The 20,400-nt window shown below is 39.8% G+C and overlaps 1 protein-coding gene across 1 annotated transcript in view; it reads right to left on the minus strand.

Annotated features, from left to right (window-relative positions):
- usp31 (ubiquitin specific peptidase 31) overlaps positions 1 to 16,753 on the minus strand; it is a 20,231-nt gene extending 3,478 nt beyond the window's left edge. Inside the window, exons 1-16 of the mRNA XM_044181696.1 lie at positions 15,471 to 16,753; positions 15,138 to 15,272; positions 13,023 to 13,117; positions 12,838 to 12,930; positions 12,060 to 12,195; positions 11,572 to 11,719; positions 11,297 to 11,477; positions 10,936 to 11,047; positions 10,581 to 10,675; positions 9,481 to 9,558; positions 8,102 to 8,231; positions 7,555 to 7,674; positions 6,806 to 7,031; positions 6,520 to 6,678; positions 5,916 to 6,068; positions 1 to 4,547 (exon numbers count right to left, since the gene is read on the minus strand). The exon at positions 1 to 4,547 is cut by the window's left edge and continues 3,478 nt beyond it. Coding sequence (XP_044037631.1) covers positions 3,055 to 4,547; positions 5,916 to 6,068; positions 6,520 to 6,678; positions 6,806 to 7,031; positions 7,555 to 7,674; positions 8,102 to 8,231; positions 9,481 to 9,558; positions 10,581 to 10,675; positions 10,936 to 11,047; positions 11,297 to 11,477; positions 11,572 to 11,719; positions 12,060 to 12,195; positions 12,838 to 12,930; positions 13,023 to 13,117; positions 15,138 to 15,272; positions 15,471 to 15,995 — 3,879 coding nt within the window. The 5' untranslated portion in view covers positions 15,996 to 16,753 and the 3' untranslated portion in view covers positions 1 to 3,054. The remainder of the gene's footprint in view (positions 4,548 to 5,915; positions 6,069 to 6,519; positions 6,679 to 6,805; positions 7,032 to 7,554; positions 7,675 to 8,101; positions 8,232 to 9,480; positions 9,559 to 10,580; positions 10,676 to 10,935; positions 11,048 to 11,296; positions 11,478 to 11,571; positions 11,720 to 12,059; positions 12,196 to 12,837; positions 12,931 to 13,022; positions 13,118 to 15,137; positions 15,273 to 15,470) is intronic.
- Between the last annotated feature and the right edge of the window lie 3,647 nt (positions 16,754 to 20,400).

A 20,400-nucleotide genomic window follows, 5' to 3' on the forward strand; every position in this document is an offset into this window, starting at 1 on the left:
TTAGGAGGAGCTATTGGCAGAAATGGAATATAATATTCAGTATAAGTAGTTTTCATTAGTGTATAATAATAATAATAATAATAATAATAATAATCAACTGAAAATAAAAATCGCCATGTTTTCATTACCTTAAAATAAGCCGTTTTTATCTACATAGGGAGCATGTCCCCTTCCATGGGCATCACCATGTTGCACCGCCATGTTTCTACAGTAGCCAAGTGGACAAACCAAACATTGGCTCTACATTGGGCCGTTCGCATGTTTCGCGCCCACTGTAGTTTCTCCCACACGCTTGGAAGGGGAGGGTGATCAGAGCAATTTCAATGCTAGATGCCACTATATCCTACATACTGGACCTTTAAAATGAAACATTGCTGGGTAACAAACAAACAACAAACAAGCTGTAGCATTCAACTTGCTATCCAACTGTTGCAAAAGTCACCAGAGAAAAACATGACATCTATTTCGCCTGACAGTTATTTGTTACATCATGAGATGTAAAACACTGCTCTCAAAATTTGATTTGGTCTGGTTACTCCAAAAGCAAACCTCCCTGACTAAAAAACAATGTCACAAATTTAAAACCAGGAACATTAAGGCTGCTGATTTGCTCAAACTCTGGACAGGCCATTTAAATAACATACATAAATCTTTAAATTGAGTCGTATTTCCTCTGAAACCATCTGAGAACCAATGTAAACCTGTTAGATGCTACAGAGAAAGTTAGTGTAGATCTATAATTCAAAACTTATTTTAATGTTTAAAGTAAAAACTACTTACTAATGGTTGGATTTCAATGGTATAACCACATTCATTCATCAAAAACATACACTATGCTGGTATCTAATGTATGAATATTGCATTTACAATGATAAAGCTGATTATTCAAAACGAGACCAGCAAGCTTCATGATAGCTGCAGTGACAATATTCTGCCTCTGCCTTTGCTGCTGTCATTTTACTGCAAAAGAAATATACCACGCAGTGTCTATAGTTCAGCCTACATAAACATATTTGCACAACAACTGCTCAGAGACAGTATAAATGTAGTTCTATGATTAATTAAATGGCTCATTGTCAATATTCTGTTTCAGCCTCATGAAGAAAAAAATGGCAAAGTATTGTCTTCTCCAATGAGGTACCATAGGTGATATGATAAATGCTGCCAATGGGTTTCTGGTTCACTGAAGTGCGTGGTCAACGTCAGCATTTGAAAATATGCTCATTTAAGAAATATCAGTGCCAGAGGAGCATTGGTCTGTTACAGCACCAGGTGTCGTAAAGGGGTGATTTCTTAAAATGACCCCTGAAACATTGAGATGAATGTACCCTTTTACCATTTCAAGTCTAAGGCTTGTTGACACTACTTTACGATATGTCTTAAAATCATGAACAGACACTATATTAAAAATGAGATAATTACATTGTTAAGTTAGTGTGTATTTATATATGTGATGGTTCTAGGTAAAAGAAAACTACTTTATCTATACAAAGTGCAAACAATACAACATTCCTATTCAGTGATGCATACAGTAGTAGACTACAATGTTTCCATGTCCAGTACTGAAAGGCGCTTAAGATAATTTTCATCTAGCTCATGGAAAGAAAAAAAAGGGCTATATACTATATATTTACCAATATCTGTACAGATATATATATATATATATATATATAAGTTTGTGTGTGTGTGTGTGTTAGTATTTCTATACTTTGATTTTAAAGGGTTTCATTCCAAAACACACCATCCTTTTGAGAAAAAAGTAGTTAAACTTCAATAAGCATTTGATAAAATACATTTCTATCTAAAAGCACTAGTATTAAACAAAAATAAAGTTTTAAAATATTGGAAAACTTGTCTCAATGTGTGTACCGATTCTAATCCTCTCTCATTTCAAATCCTTTTCTGTTTTGGTCCAGGGCCTGCCATCACCTCTGTGTTTCTATTCTTTTAATGTTCATAATCAGGAAGTTTAAAATCATTTCTTATTTGTCTTGTCAGCTACGTATCAATCCTCAATACTCTCAAGACATGAAACATGAAATTACTCATCAGTACATATAATTTATTAATGTCTTTTCCTCCACAAAAAAAACACTCATAGTACCCCTATTAACCAATGCATGAGGTGTAAGGAGAAAGTGTTTGAAAAACAGATTGCAGGTTTTACTTAAAACAATCAATGAAAATTTCTACGCTTAACGCTTAGCCACAATTATTTCGGAATGAAACTCTTTTGTATGTGTGTGTGTGTGTGTGAGCATATCAACTCAGTTTCAGTATTTGTCCAGAGACTATTTTTGATGTTAAGGTTCTGTTCTCACTGCTCTCCAAGGGAGGTTTAAGCAGCAACAGCCAGCTTATTTCCATCTTAATTGCAAGAATGTATGTGTGTATCTATATAAGTTCAAAATGTCACTCTATAAGACACATCATGTACTGTTGGTGCATACAAGGTGAAAATGTTTCTTACCCCCTTAATTTCTTGTAATGTATACGCTGCTGCATTTCAAATCAGGTTTTGCTGGCACAACATTTTGCAAGCAAACTAAACTTATTGTTTGCAATGATGCAAGGATGTAACAAGTCTCTTGCCTGAAGAAAAAAGATAATTGGATTTCATGATTCCAATAGGGAATTCTGTCAGCTGTCATATAGGCCTCCAGTACACACAATCAAATAGGTCCTGTTGTACAGCTGAATGCATATGGCACGTTCATGTACCCTCCATGCCAGAAAACATCTGTGTCAAGCGATCACCCTTCACTCCATTTCTCACTCGCATCAAAATCATACCTAATGCTCAAAGGTGTAACTGGAAACAATATACACTGCTTAAAAAAATATGTAGATGATGTTAAGAACTTTACTCTTTATCACGTACAGCTAAAAATACTCAAAGCTGGCTGCCAATATTCAAACCTCAACTCTGATGCCAGTGTACAAAACCATAACATCAAAAAATGTCTCTTTACAAATACATCTGGTGCTCACTGAAACTTAGGCACAAAGAAAATAGCTGCATTATCTAAGTTAAACATAACTACTATGGATATATCATTGAGGCCTCTGTGTTGTACGTGCAGGAGATTGCATGCTTGATGACAGCTTTCGGGAAGAAGCCAGCCTTTCAAGAGGCTTCTTCCCGTTTGTGGGAGACTTGAGACTTACTTCAGAAGTGGAAGACTTGGATTTGCCAACGTTTAATAGAGTGCGACTGAGAGAGCTGGGGGGCTTGGAAGACGTCTTTGTCTCTGACTTTGTCTCACCTGCATGATTCTCAATAGATTTCTGTGAAGAGACAGCATCTCCTGTCTTTCCATTGTCACCACTGATGTCCTTGGCTTGCCCATTCTGCTTGCATGTCCTCTCAGAGGCCTTTTTGGCAAGCATGGTGCTCTTTCCTAAATCAGCCGACCGGCGGCTTTCCCTTTGTCGGAGGGCGCTCTTGAAGAAAGACAACCCTTTTTCCTCAGGTTTGCTACTGCGCTGCAGGTCTCTGGTGGATACGCTGGGTGAGCGCAGGCTAGTGACAGAAGAGCTGCTGCTGGCGCTCCTCACAAATCTCCTCTCAGATCGGTTGTTTTCCCCACTCTTAGACAGTGAAGAGCGGGCTACCAAACTGCCTCGGAGATTGTCGGCCAGCGGGCTAGTGTGCATAGAATCTCTGCTGTAGCTTCTTTCTACCAGCTTTTTCCGACTACTCGTGGAGCTTTTCTCAGTGGCACTGGAATTCTTCTTTGCAGTTGGCGAGGGAGAAGCTGAAGACTGAGGTGTGGAGCGGACGCATGGCTTATGTTGTGGCGTTGCCTCTAGAGGTTGAGTTGCCTCCTTTGTTTTGGAGGGAGTTCCACTGGGTGTAGAGGTGCTTTTCTTGGCATTTACACTCTTTTCTTTAGTATTGCTTATTTTTTTGCCTTTCACAGGTGCGCTGGAAGACGTCTCAGAAGCAGAGGTCTTAAGGGTAGAGCACAAACGTTTTTTGGAGGTTTTCTCTTGCTCCACTTTGCTGGAACTCTTTGTGGAGCCTGTGCTTTCTGTCTTTGAGGCAAATCCTCCGATACTGCTCTTACGTTTCTGTTCTTTGGAGGGAGTAGTTTGGGTGGGTAGAATGTTTTGGTCTATAGCTGTTATCTGGTTGTTGTTTTCAGTTGGCTCATTTTTGGTGCTCTTTTTTTCCACTGGAGTGGGAGCCCTGCAGTACATCATGTCTAGGAACCTTTTATTGTTGTCCTGGTCACTCAAATTGCTCTCCATCATAGACAGGGGAGACCTGCTGCCAAAGTAGCGTTCGTGTCTACTGTAGCTGCCAAAACAGGAAGTGGAAACTTTGTCATCACAGGCCTCTCCTATCCTCTCTAGAGGAGGAGAGCATCGAGAGTCGAGGGAGAAACGTGAGGGTGAGTTGGATCGCATGTGCAGCTTTGCAGAAAGAGACCAAGAAGGCTTTATCCCACTGTCGCTGAAGGCTAAAGGGCTAGCGATGGAAGACCTAGAGGACAAGCTCTGACGCTGAATGCTCCTCACAAAAGGGCGGACCGAGAATCCTCCTAAAAACAAGGAAACATTTTAGAAATGTATTTTTTGTGAAGGACGCTCAACTGGACTTAAAGAGCTGGAAAACCTGTTATATGCCTCTTTTTTCCATAGATTGGATTTTGCTGATTAAAAAGGCGCATAAAACAGCCAAATCATGATACATGTCCAAGTCGTTGTGCTGTTCTAAATTCTACTTCTATTTATGTGTTAGCATTTTACTGTTGCATTGTGTTAATGTGTTGATGTACTCTCACTGACCACAGGAGATGAAAAGTACATTTACCAACTACATTTTGTAATTTGTACCAAAAGATATTTGAACAGCTTTAACTAACTTACTAAGTGTGTAAATAAATTCAATATATTTGTGAATGACCACAAACAACTTAATAATAAAATAATCACTAGTTTTATGATGAGTATTGAGTACTGAGTATAAGTATTGCCACAATTAAATGTTTAGGTACTCAAAGATGCAAGTAATAAAACATTGTTTGTTTAGAAAAATACATTACATCTTTGACATACATACATTATCCATAGTGAGATCTGTGAAAGTTGTAGTTAAATACCAGTTTGCCTGGTCAACATATTTGGGGACTATGCCAACCCTGTATTCTAGAGGGTTAAACAGAGCCTACATTTATATTAACCACAAACAGGAGTCCAAGCCAACATCTGTCTCAATTTGGATTCACTCTGTATGTGAGGTTTCCCACAGTACAGAGCTCTGTCAGGCATGTCGTCTTGCTCGCCCCAGTCAGATGTGACACATGTCAAGTCACTTTCTGCCTTGTCCCTACAATATTCTGCCTCTTTAAAAATGTAATAATGGAATTTTGGAGTTGGCGTTTATATGTTCAGGTGGGAGAGTTCCTGACTATACAGAACTCCGGGAAACCTTGGTGGTATCTTTGGTTTCCAACGGAAATATTGTCAGTGGAAGGAGTATGGCACACAGAAAGGTTTGTTTTGTTCATTTTAAAAGGTGGAATGCACTGAGACACAATGAAAGCAAAGCTGTCTCTTTGAAGCCATTTCCTTTCGTCATTTGGGTCTATAACTGATGGTTTGCCACATGTATTCTCTTTTATATTGGTTTTGGTCTTCTGAATTTAAAAAAGTCTAGTCTCATCTGGTGGGTGGATGGAGTTACAAATGGCATTATTCTAACATAGTTTTGCATCCAAAAATTTTAAAATAAAAAGCTAACTCTGTCCTTCTGTTAGAACTATGACCTGCAATTTAAAATGTGAGTCAGACAGCAGCAGTTGGGGATGGGCATGTCATGAAAATGTACATAAGGCAGCACCACAAACACCTACAATCTGACACCTGTAAAATCCAAAAAATTAAAACAAATATAAGCACTGTCTCACCATCATCTTCAATGCGTTCTCCTGGAAACTCTACTGACTCAGCCAATGATGCCAGAGAGGTGCGCCTGGATGAGGCTCCAGAGGCCAAGCTAGCAGGCCTACTGCCAGGTAACCTGTTGACCCAGTGGTCACACAGGGATGAACTGGTGGAACCTGCATAAAAGACAATAAAAACTCTAGTTTCTTTTAAAGGTTTAGAGCCACAGTGAAGCATATTATCTAGTTATTTTACTAAAGTAAAAGGATTTCCCAAAAAGGTCTGACTTGTGTGGTAGGGACATGCACATTAAAATCACAATAGCTATAAACCAGAGTAAGGCTTTACTCTAATTAAGATGTTTGCATTGGTTGCGTTTAGGACCATTACATGAGTAGTCCTGTTCCCATGGTTCAAAACACGCTTCCACTTTACAGTACATTATTAGTTTCTCTACAGTATTCAATCTCAAACCCACACCTTCTGTCACAATGGTACTGTGGTATACCTTTGTGGCTATGTTCCTGCAAATACTGCAATAAAACTACACTTTACTTTCACACCAGTCTTCATCAATATGAGTGGAATTCTATATACAGCAGATATTAGACAGATATAAATACTGACCAGCAAGAGAGCTGTTGGCCGACCAGGATGGAATAGCTGTCCTCCGCTGGTAGAAGAGTATATATGCCATCTGCTGACACACATCATCGTCAGCTACTGGTGAAACCTCACTGTCATCAAAGCAGTACCACTGACCATCAATGGAGTTCTTACAGTAGGCTGTGAGTGCAAAGCAAAGGGAATAATAGATCAAAATGGATGATGAACACAACTATACAGACTAATTCTATATTCTGATAATTCTCACATACAACCTTTGAACTAGAACAATTGTTTACAGCATTACCTGTGTAGTGGCCTCCATGCATGTTCCCATGGTGGTTGCACACAGCATACAGGTCATACAGGTAGTCATCTGGGTTTCTTCCCAGGCCATATGGCCGTCTCCATGGCGACCAATGGGAAGGTAAACTCCAGCTGCTCTGGCTTCTCTTAACCACATGAGGTGCCATGTCCATGCCCACCAGTGGGAACTTCACCATGTTCTGCATTTTTACCCTCCGGTCCCCCTCCTGAAACAGAGGCAAAGATCAAGATCAGATCAACATTTAAGGAAGGACTCCAGCCTACCTACTGGTTGCAGCCTATACCACTTGTGGTAGGGTGATATGTTATCCTGTTTTTTCGATATTGGTGCCAACATGATATCAGAGTTTCAAGTACTGATATCAAAATGAAAATTTTTCTATATGTTACAGTACTTTGAGAAATATAAACAAATGAAGCCATATATCTTAAATGGTAAAGGTTTTCTAAACATGAGCAACCGTACAAGAACTGCAGTTTTCGATAATTGGTGCAACAGACACATTTCAGTCAGTGCCAATAAAGTATTGACGTTGATACCAACCCTTACTCCAAATGCTTATCAATAACAGCAATTAATATTAAGTCCAGCACAAACTAAGATAAAGAAAAGCAACAACTGGATGCAAAATAAAAACAATAGTGATTCTTGCTCTTGATACTCAGAAAGTAGATCCAGTTTAACATCTCTATTTTCTATTTGAACAGTGTTTGGTTGAGCTGAAATACCTGTCTGAACCTCTTGAGATGCAGTATGAGCACATCCGGCAGCGTCCACAGGCTGAGCTTAATGCGGCCCTGCTGCAGCTGCTTGCAGTGGGGACAGCGCCAGGCATCGTCTGGGGCCAGCTGTAACACACACAGCCAAGGCAGCAACCATCAAGGACAAGTTACAACCACACTGCTTATAAAATAGGACTCACACAGGATGAGGCCCTGAGTTTTTCTCTCTATTCTCATTCAGAGCAATCGCAGGCAAGTCAAACCACAATGAATATATAGGTCTGTGCTCAGAACTCCAAACATAGCATTAGGAGCCAAATACACAGTAAAACCACAGAGAGTGAAAGACTTATTGAACTTTAGCAGAAGAATAATAAACCAGTAGGCAGGAGACAAATATGAGGCTATACTTCAAAATATACTTACCACTGACATGTGCGAAGGGAAATCTAAGATTTATTTTCTAATGTCAAACTACTCACAGTGGAGTAATCAACTGGGTGTGTGTATTGGTGTATGCATGAACCAGCTGTGTGTGCGGTCAAAATGTTACCTGCTCCTCCTTAGTGTAGAGCTGAAAGCACTGAGCGAGGGTGCAGGCCTGCGGCTGATGATGTTGTTCCCTGTGCAGATACACACTCTCAGCATCAGGAATGTACTCCTCCTCAGTGTGTCCAAACAGACTGTGGGAACATGAAGCACAGTCGTCCATTCATTCAACAGCAAAGTCATGTGAGGATCATACGATCTTCCTTAAGACTTTGGTCAAACTACTTCCTATATCAAAGTAAAATATTTCAAGACAGTTGATTAATTGTTCAACACATCAAAGTAATCAAATTTGTCCTTTTATATAATATCTTATATATGTATATGTATATCATATGTATACTTATGATGATCATAGTCCTACTGTATGTTTTTCTTACAGTAGTGGCTCTTGCCTAGGGGTGCAGCAGCATTGAAAATGGCTGAGAGAAGCTTCACAAACAATACCTGCACAAACATTAACTAAATACAGGTTTGAGAGTATTCATGTCTTGCAGGGATTTCCTGCCTGTTACTTTAGTGCCAAGCTAGAAAACCTGTCATCAACACAAAACTTCTGATGAGGACATGACTTCCATTTGACCGGTAAAGGGTGTGTGGGTGTGTGTGTGTTAACCACACAACATACTAATTAGCTTAGTGAGGAAATAAGAGCAGACATGTCGCTGATTGTGTAGGTGGAACTTCAGGCTCTGGTGTTTACTTGGTTTAAAACCACAACTGTTTCAAATTAAGCACATTTGTAAGTAGATTAAGCAAGTTTATTTTTCAAAAGCAAATAATATGATGAATAGCCTTTAGGGAAAAATAGTGGGAGGCACCTACATTCAAGGGCTCAAAATAGGTTAGTCCTGTAAAATAGCCGTTGTTAAGTTCGAGGTGTTGCTTAACTTGGCAGTTAGTCTTTTCAGAAATCCTGCACAATGCAACGACTGTCATTATCAATTTTACTGAAATGTTGCCTCACCTTCAACTGCAAAACTTTAAAACTGATTCTGTCATCTTAATTCTGCTTTCTACATAATCGTTTATACAAGCTTGTTAGCCTGCCTGTAAATGAATGGCCTTCAATAAAATTACAGTAAATTACAATAAATTACACATTCAATGTCATATGTACAAGGTAAGTCATTAAAATGAGTGGCTTAACCCGTTCTTCCAAATGAACACCATGGTTTAATCAAATGTAATTTGGTGAATGTATGTCTCCCAAACAGTTTTACAACAAACATTATAGCTTTTTGAAATCCAATATATGGTTCCCAATGAAGATTATAACAAACAAATGTCAAAACCTGGCTTCTTTTCATTCTGTGCTGAACAAACACACTGCAGATAAAACAGACCACAGAACTCTAGCAAATATTAATATTTTTTACTCACTATTCCTTGGTCTCTTTGTCCCACTCTACCACAATCTTCACATGTGGTGGCCCTCCTTGTCCACAGGACTTGTATGCTCTGTAGTGGAAACAATAATAGTGGGAAACAAATAAAGTCATTTAGGCAGGTGTCATTTATAAATGGGATTTTATACCCCTTCATTTATGTCACTGTAGGCTATAGTGAAAAGCTGGGAAAGTTCTGTGTTACATAATTCATATGAAATCACATGCAATTTAAAAATTTTCCTTTAAAAAGAAAAGGAATTTTCTTTCGAGGATGGGTTAATTCAATATAACCATAAAAATAATCATTCAGTTACTCTTAAAGAGCAGACATAAGTTAAAAGTTGAAATATATTTCTGAGAAATTCTAGTTGTCATGAAAGAAACTATTGATCAATCACTGTGATTGATGACAAAAACAACTTTGATTTGACTTTGATTCATGCACCTCTGCGGAGCAACAATGTTGTGGTTTTATTGCTGCGAACTTCGGGGCGAGCTGCGAGCAATAAGCCAAACTGGCATTTTAACAGTCAAAATCATGTTACGGCATGTCACCTAAGCAGGCCTATAAGAGGAACAGAATTGATGGGGCATGTGTGTAGAGAGAAGATTAAAGGACAAGATGGATGTAATTTTGATCTCAACCTTTGTTAACAAATGCACATACTGTGTTTGCTTGATTTCAGCCTAGCTCACTTTCACCTTTCACTGAAATGAATACTGAGAAAACACTCGGTTTCAAATAGCTGCATTTCCTTGGTTGCATTCCATTGGACAAAACGTCTGGCTGACTCTGACTGGTCTTGCTTTGCAGGAAGAGATTAAGACCATGATGGAAACAAGTAAAATCTCTTTCAAAAATTTGATTCAATTTGCCCAGTAGCATTCAAATCATATTGACTGTTTTTCTTCCTTTTCAACATGAATGGCTGTGAAAGCATTATGTCAGGAGATTTATAAAAGCATATATTGTATGCACAGTTACATGCTGCGTTAAAGACAGGTACATGTGTATAACTGCAATACATTTTTGGTTGTAACACCTAATTAAGCAGTAAACAGATATTGTATAAAACAGACACCAGAACTGACCTATCCACAGTTTGGTGACACAGTGGTCGTTCATCTTGAGGAAGGAGGTAGGTGATACCAACAACGCCAACCACCCGAAGACTGAAAGGTCCAACCTACACATAGAGACACCACTGTCAATACTTCTGTGAGACTAGTACATCTGGCTTACTAACAAGGAGTAATCAGAAAAACAACAGGGATACCTATTAATAATTTTACAATAATGTGACTTGTTTCACTCTTTTTGGAGGCTCAAAGTACAAATGTTCTTATTCATCGTCTGTCCAATTTTTAAACCAGCTTTCCATGTGCAGCATCAACTTATTTACTGTATATTCAATATATAAGGCAAACTGATTTCTCCTCTTCCTACCTGAATGTAGACCCCAGGCCTCAATAGATGACGCATTTTCTCCAGAATCTCTTTTTGTAGAGCATCCCAGGTCACAGTGCGCTCCATGTACAGTACAAAAGGGAGTCCGAACCTAAATCAACATAATGTGCGGAGCTTTGTTAGCTGTTATCATCTTCTTCAGGAAGCTGTGAACAATACCAATAGCCCATTTACCAATTACTACCATTTGTGGGAACTACGAAAAACTAACTGGATATTGTCTTAATGATAAACGAGTCTTTATTATTGACAAGAACATGAGAAAATGGCGTGCGTTTCACAGTCATAAGAAGGAGGACAAGTTAGCATCACAGAACAGAAAATATTCAGATTTTAGTACCTCTTTCCTTGGTGGCCGCTACAAGCTCTGTTACACACCAGAAGGATTATTTTTTCTGGTCCCAGGTTTTTATTGGGTGATGCAGTTAAAGGAGTCATGGCCCCCTGCATGAAAGATGGAGTCCTGCTGATTTCTGTCCCATACTTCAAGTTGTTATGATTCAGGTTTGCCAGAAGACTTCCTGTGAAAGATACAAACAAGTCTCCATAGATTCCCTTCTATTAAGGTGATGTGAAAAAAGCTGAATATTTGCAAAAATATTAAGTATGATTTACCTCTTTTTGTGCGTATGTTTTCCAGTTTGAAGGTCTCTGGTGTCTCAAAGGCAAATATGGAATCACTCTCTTGAATGATGTCAAGATCATCATCATCATCACAAAATGAACGATGAAAGCCATCATAGTACATTTCAGTCAAAACAAACTGAAAAAGAAAAAGGAGAACATTTAAAAACTAATGGTGTCATCACAATATCACTCCTTATCCTGCTTCAGCCCTCATTTACATTTACTCTTGTGGCATGTTCATCCTGCCAGCTTTAATTAATGTTATCACTCAGTTGTTGCAGCCCTAAGGACAACTGTGTTTAAAAATGTCTAACTCTCCAACTGTATATTGAATCCGCTTCATAAAAAACCTGGGATTTATGGCAAACTACTGTTCAGAGGTAGAACTGGCTTTAGGAACAGTGAGCTAACACTGTGTGACTGTAACGTAGTCTCACTGTATCAGACCCTGAGCTGATAAGAGACAGGAATAGCACCTGGTCCATTGGGATCTTGGTCTCACGTGACACAGCATCTCTGAGGCGATAGACAGTGCTGTTGAGGGGAACAGCAACTCCAATCCTCATGCAGTGAGAGTACTTCCCCTGGTAGACCACTGTCACATACAGGGGCCTGGCAAAAACAGTTAACACAAATAAAAATTCTGACATATAATCGTAACATACTTTACTATGCAAGCAGGATTTATCCTGCTTTAAAGTCATGGTTTACATTTATTACAGTGTAAAGACACTATACACACACACACTTCTTTAACACACACCAGGTTACATTCCTTCTTCTGTAACCACACACACTGATATTGGCTTCAGGTTCTCATAAACCTGACAACACACACACACACACACACACACACACACACACACACACACACACACACACACACTCCTTTAACACACACCAGGTTACATTCCTTCTTCTGTAACCACACACACTGATATTGGCTTCAGGTTCTCATAAACCTGACAACACACACACACACACACACACACACACACACACACACACACACAGTTTGACCTTCAATGAACATTGATTGCTTAAATGGTAGAAAATCAGGTAGAACAAACATACCGCAAGCTTTTTAAAAGCCTTACTGTGCCAATACATGTTTGCTTTAGTTATGCACAAGCGATTACTGTATAAACCTTGCAAACTAGTAATAATTCACCATGAACATGTAAAAACCTGTCAATTGAGCACTGTTAACTTTACACACCTCCTGCTGTAGCACAGCTCAAGAGAGTAACTCACCGCGTGTGTGGCAGTGGAATTGGTAAGGAGATGCAGAGGAAGGGATCAAAGGTATTGCTCTGCTTTTGGCAATGTGGACAGGTAAGAGAAGACCTTTTGGGAAAATATGAAATCTTTTAATATAGCAGAGAGATAATATGGCCATACTGGAAAAACATGAAACTGTAACTGGACATAAAGCCTACCTGTACTGAGCCTGAAACAGTTCTTGTACAAACGACCCAGCAGAGAGGGGAGGAGATGGCCCCTCTATGCTTTGGTCATCTTCTTCAATAGGTGGCTGAACAAACACAAACAAGTTTTATTAGTCAATTTATAAGTCATAAATAACACAACTATCTGGGTTCATAATAGGGATGGGACGATATACAATTTTATCGCAGCTCGGGATACAAAACACTCAAGATAAGTTGATCGTAGTAAATTTCCATTATAATTAATAATAATATAATATATATAATGACTTGAAAAGCCCAAAGTCAATGCCAAATGGACTTTATTTTTGTTAAAGAATTCCCGTATTTCTTAAGTCGGGTAAATTATATATACACTGAGGCAATTGAGGAAATTGTTGTCTGTACCATTTGACATTATACAGGACTTATCATGTAAGAAAGAAGACTCACACAATGTTGCTATTTTTTGTTATTTATTTATTCTTTATTTATGCAGGGGGACGTTATGATTTATTATTACCGTATTTATGCCTTAACGACTACCGCCTTGTAGCACTCACACTCATTGTTATGAAGTGCTTTGAGCAGCTGGTCCTGGCAGACCTAAAGGACTTCCTCCCATCCACACTGGACCCATACCAGTTTGCCTACTGCAGCAACAGGAGCACAGAGGATGCAGTCTCCATGGCACTGCACTCTGTACTCACACTTATGCACGAATGCTATTTGTTGACTTCAGCTCTGCATTCAACACTGTCATCCCTTCCAAGTTAATCACCAAACTTGGAAACCTGGGCATTAACACCTCCATTTGCAATTGGATTATGGACTTCCTGACAAACAGACCTCAGCTTGTTAGGTCAGGCCACAACTGCTCCACCACCATCACACTCAACACTGGCGTACCACAGGGCTGTGTGCTGAGCCCCTTCCTCTACTCCCTCTTCACACTCAACTGCAGCCCTGTGCATGGATCTAACGGCATCATCAAGTTTGCAGACAATACTACGGTGACTGGTCTTATCAGCAACAACGATGAGACTGCCTACAGGGATGAGGTCCAGCACCACAGCCACATGGTGCTCAGACAATAACTTGCTCCTTAACACCTCCAAGACAAAGGAGCTCATTGTGGACTTCAGGAAGGAGAGAGGAGGCACACGTGACCCCATCCACATAAACAAGATGGCTGTTGAGCGTGTCTCCAGCTTCAAGTTCCTGGGGACCCATATTTCGGAGAACCTGTCCTGGACAACCAACACCTCCTGCCTGGTCAAGAAGGCTCACCAGCACCTCTTCTTCCTGAGGACACTGAAGAAGAACCAACTGTCCTCAGCTATCCTGGTGAACTCCTATCGCTGCATAGTAGAGAGCATCCTAAACAACTGTGTCACAGTCTGGTATTTATGCACACACTTTATATCCTGCACTTGCTTATTGCACTTCTGGTTAGACCTAAACTGCATTTTGTTGCCTTCTACTTGTACATGTGTAATGACAATAAAGTTGAATCTAATCGAATTTAAGATTGTTTGATTGTTTGTTTTTCACTAAAAAGATGTTTCCTACCTGTGATGCAATAAAAATATTTGTTTCTTAACAAAATGTAAGGTAAAGAGATTCCAGTATGTTTTAGTGCCATTTTAAGAGTTTTAAGCATATTTTGATAATTATCGGGATAATATTGTGAATCGCAATTATTTTGGCCAGGATAATAGTGACATGAAATTTTCATATCGCCCCATGCCTAGTTCATAAGCTATTGTGAAAGCCATACAGCTTTATTGACTTGTTCCACTGAATAAAGAGGAAACAAGACCAGGCAAGCCTAGCTTAGCAGGACTGTAAATACAGCTCACTTGTAAGATACACTAAGTAACAGAATAATTTACATACCTGTGAGTTATAATGCAATGTAACAAAATAGGCCTGCAATAAAAACTGGAACAACTGTTTTCAGCTTTCCAGACATCAAGGACTGTATGGCTGAGCAATAAGGGGGAAATGTCCAGTTATCAATTAAACTTCAAGCTTGAATTGGTAGACCACATACATTTTTTTTTTTTTTTCAATAAAACACCAACCTATGCCCGTAACAACCCCCCACATGTCCTCTAAATTCACCTTTATAGCAGGCCTGCTGTTGGGGTTGACTGTGTTGAGGTCCTCGTGTACTCTGTCCAGCAGCCACAGTAGAAACTCTTGAGCATCGTGCTGAGCATTCCCTTTAAACTGGGTGGCGTTTTTTGACACAGCATTCTGCAACAAACAGCATGGCCCACAGGTTACAATGCATGCAAGGCTTCAATTTGTTGGTCGTGAAGTTTCATTAACTGCAGATCCTAAACATAATTTGTGTAGTCTTGTGGGTCAGTACTGGCATTTTCAGCATGTGTTGGCAAAGTACATTTTTCCACAGACAGTGCACCAGTAGGATCTGTAAAGATAATGATTTACCTTAAAATCCCTGCTGTGCTGGGGGGTATACTCAAACGTCCATAAAGCCCGCACAAGTCCTGACAATTGCTCTGTAACCTCTCCTTTGGCCAGAGGACCCTTCTTCTGTAGATGTATACCATTTGTCTTTGGTTTGTCTTCATCCAGCTCCTCATCTTTATAGTGCTCCAGAACGAGGTACTCCGCAAAGAGTTCAGTGTTACTGAGGCACTGCAGAATTGCATTCATGAAGCAGGTATTCCCGTGGTTTTTGAGACCTGACACTCCAGGAACTCTCTCTCCAGAGAGGAAAACCCCGAGGTCCCCATCATCCATGGGCACATCTTTACTTCCAGATTTAAAAGTGGAAAATCCTCCATCATCTTTGTCATCCTCTGTTTGCACTTCAGATCCAAAGTGGGATAACGCTGTCAGTGTCCTCAGGATTCTGCTCATAAAACTGCCCACAGAGCGCACAGAGCCTCGCCTGAACAGCTTCTTACTGAAGCTCGATTTCTTGTCCTTGGTTGCGGCTTTGCAAGACATGATTTCTCTTTCACAGACGTACAACTCAGACAGATGTGTTGCGAGGAACGAGAGCCATCTCACTGGCTGCTATCTGCTGCTCCATCTCAAAACATGTAACGTAAGACAGTTAACAACTAGTTAACGTTAATGCTTACTCTGCTGGTAACATTAGGCGTGTTAGCAAACCTTGACTAACAATAACATTTGAATTGAGGTGTCTTCTTCGGCAGATGTTAAATTTCACGTTAGTCAACGTTAGTTGTCAAATAAAGTTAGCATATCGTGCACTAACGTTACAACCTTGCCCAAAATACTGGCTAATGGCAATTACGTAATGAGTTAAGAAGCGTGACATAAACATTGGTCAGGTCACTAGTTTATGCCTGCAACTTGCTCCAGAGTTACCTTGTTTTTGCGGTTTACTGCCCCGCAGCAATGAATCAACCTCGGTTATACTGAGAGCGAAGACAGCAGTGTTAACTTTAGCTAACTTAGCTAACGCTAGCGCTAGCTACAATAACAACAAGAGCAACAAAAACAGCAACAGTCCTTTTCGGCTGAGATGTCCATGTACAGCGGAAACTGATAACCCGCCATGGTATGCAGGTGATGGCAGTTAAAGTAGAGAGTGTGTCCGAAATGTGGTTAACCTCACAATTTGTCACATATTTGGAGGCATAAGCTACCAAAAACCAGAATCGTTTTACTTCTTCTTCTTCTTTTTCTTCTTGTTTGTGTTAGCACCTGGTAAACTGCTTTACAACTACATTACCGCCACCTACTGGACTGGAGTTAGAGCAGCAGCCTGGCAGCAGTTTTCGCTGACCCTGTTTCTTAAGTAGTTTAAATATAGACCTAGCTATCCATTTTAATTGCCAATAATTCAATTGTACATACTGATAAATAAACAAATGCTCTCTTTTTAACAGCTACATTACTTTAAGGAAGGAAATGTGCAGCACTTGCTCACCAGAATCAGGACAATCAATGAATATGAATAGCATATCCACAAAGAGTTTCAAGTTTCATTTGTTGTCATATGCACAACAATTAAAGTGAAGCAGTTATTGGCAATGACATTTTTAATTCTCAGGCTCCCTCCAACAATGCTCAATCAATATGTATAAAAAGAAAATCATGCAAGTAAAAGGGAATCTAAGACATAAAATAGTGCAGAGGTTAAAGTTGAGGAGGAGCTCGAGACACGGCAGCTGTCCCCGGTCCCATCTTCCTAAACAAGAATTCATCAGTATAACTTTGAACTATTCTCCATGCAGATAGACTCAAATATCTCCTCTTATTTTCAGGTGCAGATATAGAAGGGGTTGATATCACAGATACTGATGGCAGTACTGTTGATTAATAATTGATTTATTAATCTAGCATGCCTGTTTTCTGCTTTTGCAGTGCATTACGAATCAATAGATGACTTCTAAAAATAGATCTATTATGCTCTCAATATTCTTGTGAGCTTGCCTTTGTGGGGTGTGTGTTGTAGTTCACCTGAAGGTTAACCCAGGACACAAACATTAGTCTGACTCTACTCATCATTTGTGTAATTTCCATCATTTCCATCTGTATTGGAGAAACTGAATTGATTTGAATGCACCACTACAAATTCAAAGTGCATGCACCTGTTCAATATACAACCTTTCAGGACAGTTGTTTCTGCTTTTCATAGGTCGGCTGTACAGTAATACGGCACCTAGCGACACAAGCAGCTGTGATCTTACAGCAGACATCACTTTTTGTAGATTTTATCAATGAGGTGATAAGGTGGCTTGATGAATTTACAAAAGATCTGAGGTTTAATTAAGGATGACCATATTAAAAGACCATTCATGTGTATCAAAACAAATAACAATGATTAAAAGCAAAAAAAGTAAGTATGTAAGAATAAATTCATTGTGTCACTGCTCTTTGTCAGTTCACTCTTCAGGCTGAGGGAGGCATAATTAGCATGGGAAGAGAAAAAGAGACATAGAGGGACGGGATGTGTCTATATGTGGAAATACATGCGTCTAAATATTGAGTACCTCACTGCAGTGATTTTAGAAGGTGATGTGTGTGTAAGTTTGCATATGTGTGGGGTTTTAATGGTCATGCTATAGTGATGTGTGTGTACAGTATGTATATATTTGTATGTGTCTTAAGAGAGTGATATGGTGATGAAGTGTAAATGCACTACTCTACTTGTATGTCCATGTTATTTTTTTTTTAAGTGTGAAACAAAATGGTCCAAATATTGCTGCCTTAATTGTAGGGTATGTGTGATTAATTAAAGTGGACTTGAGAATGTGAGAGTGGAAATGCTGTGAGTAAGTGTGCATTGTAAGTATTTTAATCAATATGAATCATCCTTTCGAACAGACAATATAATAAGTTTTCCTTTTCAGGTAAGTGGGTGGAGAAGTTGGATAACGATAGAAGAGAAGAGAATATACGCCCCCCAAATATCACAAAGACAGTTGGGTTTAATGATGCCAGATGAAGCTAATATGAAAAAATATACACTTGTCTTTTACAATCTACTCAAGCTAGAAAATCCTAGTGATGCTGTAATATTCATATCAGTTTTACAGTATAGCTGGTTTGGATTCAGCAATAGAAAACAAATGATCAAGTGAGTGATAATCTTAAACATTAAGGAAGAGTTGTGTCATGATGGGCTTGTTGCTCCACAGCACTGACTCACAATCTAGTTCAAATGCCTGCTAGTAGTTCAGATGCCTAAATTAATACAATCCTTCAAGTATCCAATTCAACATATCAGTTAATTCATTGGGAACTACAGTTCCAGTGACATTGTCCTTCTGTAATGTTAGAGGCAACATTTTGAAAATCTCTCAGAATGTGCATATCAATAAAAAAAATCTAGGCAAATTGTGATGAAGAGACAGTATATAACATATTTGAAATATGCCCATAATGTCAAGATTTTCAACATCATATGCTGCTGTTGTATTATTGTTAATTTCATCACTGTGTAGTAACTCAACTGAAACTAAAGTGCTGTTGTTATGCTCGTCATGTCAATAACTACACAGCACATTTTCTGGAGATAATACATTTTGATTCTTGAGTGACAATTGTTTTGTGTCAAGTGCTGATTAGCTGCGTGTTCTCACTGATGGAGTGAACTGTATACTGTAACACTAATTGTTTTGCTGTGTAAAAATGAACCTCTGTCAGATGTCAACAGTCTTGGCATGCGCACAGAGATCAATACAAGTAGAAGAAAATGTAATATTTGTCTTCAAAAGGAAAATATACTGTCTAGCAGCGATGCAGGTGGACGCCCCCCTTGTGTCCTGGATTGTGGACTACCTGACTGGCAGACCACAGCACGTGCGCCTGCAGCACTGTGTGTCAGACAGCGTGGTCAGCAACACTGGGGCCCCTCAGGGGACTGTCCTCTCTCCCTTCCTTTTCACCATCTACACCACAGACTTCAGCTACCACACAGAGTCCTGCCACCTTCAGAAGTTTTCTGATGACTCTGCTGTGGTGGGATGTATCAGCGGTGGTGATGAGACGGAGTACAGGGCTGTGGTGGGTAACTTTGTTTCATGGTGCGAGCAGAACCATCTGCAGCTCAATGCAACAAAGTCAAAGGAGCTGATTGTGGATGTACGGACGGCCAAGGCACCAGTGACCCCGGTTTCCATCCAGGGGGTCAGTGTGGACATTGTGGAGGACTACAAGTACCTGGGAGTACACTTAGATAACAAACTGGACTGGACCAAGAACACTCAGGCTGTTTACAGAAAGGGCCAGAGCCGCCTCTATTTTCCGAGGAGGCTGAGGTCCTTCAACATCTGCCGGACAATGCTGAGGATGTTTTATGAGTCTGTGGTGGCCAGTTCTATCCTGTATGCTGTTGCATGCTGGGGCAGCAGGTTGAGGGTAGCGGACGCCAACAGGCTCAACAAACTGATCCGTAAGGCCAGTGACATTGTGGGGGTGGAGCTGGACTCTCTGGCGGTGGTGTCAGAGAGGAGGATGCTGGCCAAACTACACGGCATCTTGGACAGTGTCTCCCACCCACTCCATGACGTGCTGGTCAAGCAAAGGAGCACCTTCAGCGGAAGACACATCCCCCCAAAAAGCACCACAGAGCGCCAAAGGAAGTCATTTCTGCCTGTGGCCATCAAACTATTTAACTCCTCCCTCTAAGGGTTAGTCTGTTTGACCCTAGGTCACTAAACTGGACATTGAGCATTACATCTCCGCCATAATTAATAATAACTGTGCAATGTTCTGTGTACTACTCCCGTGCAATATTAGTTTTCCCTTGTTAGTTTTCCTTATTTATTGTTACTGATACTATATACCTCAATTACTCTCGACAGTACATGCACCTCCGCTTATTACTATTATTTATTACATAATTAGTTACATTGTATTTAGACTGTACTTTCAT

This window comes from Siniperca chuatsi, linkage group LG21, assembly GCF_020085105.1.
Source record: "Siniperca chuatsi isolate FFG_IHB_CAS linkage group LG21, ASM2008510v1, whole genome shotgun sequence".
In the NCBI taxonomy this organism is placed as follows: Eukaryota; Metazoa; Chordata; class Actinopteri; order Centrarchiformes; family Sinipercidae; genus Siniperca; species Siniperca chuatsi.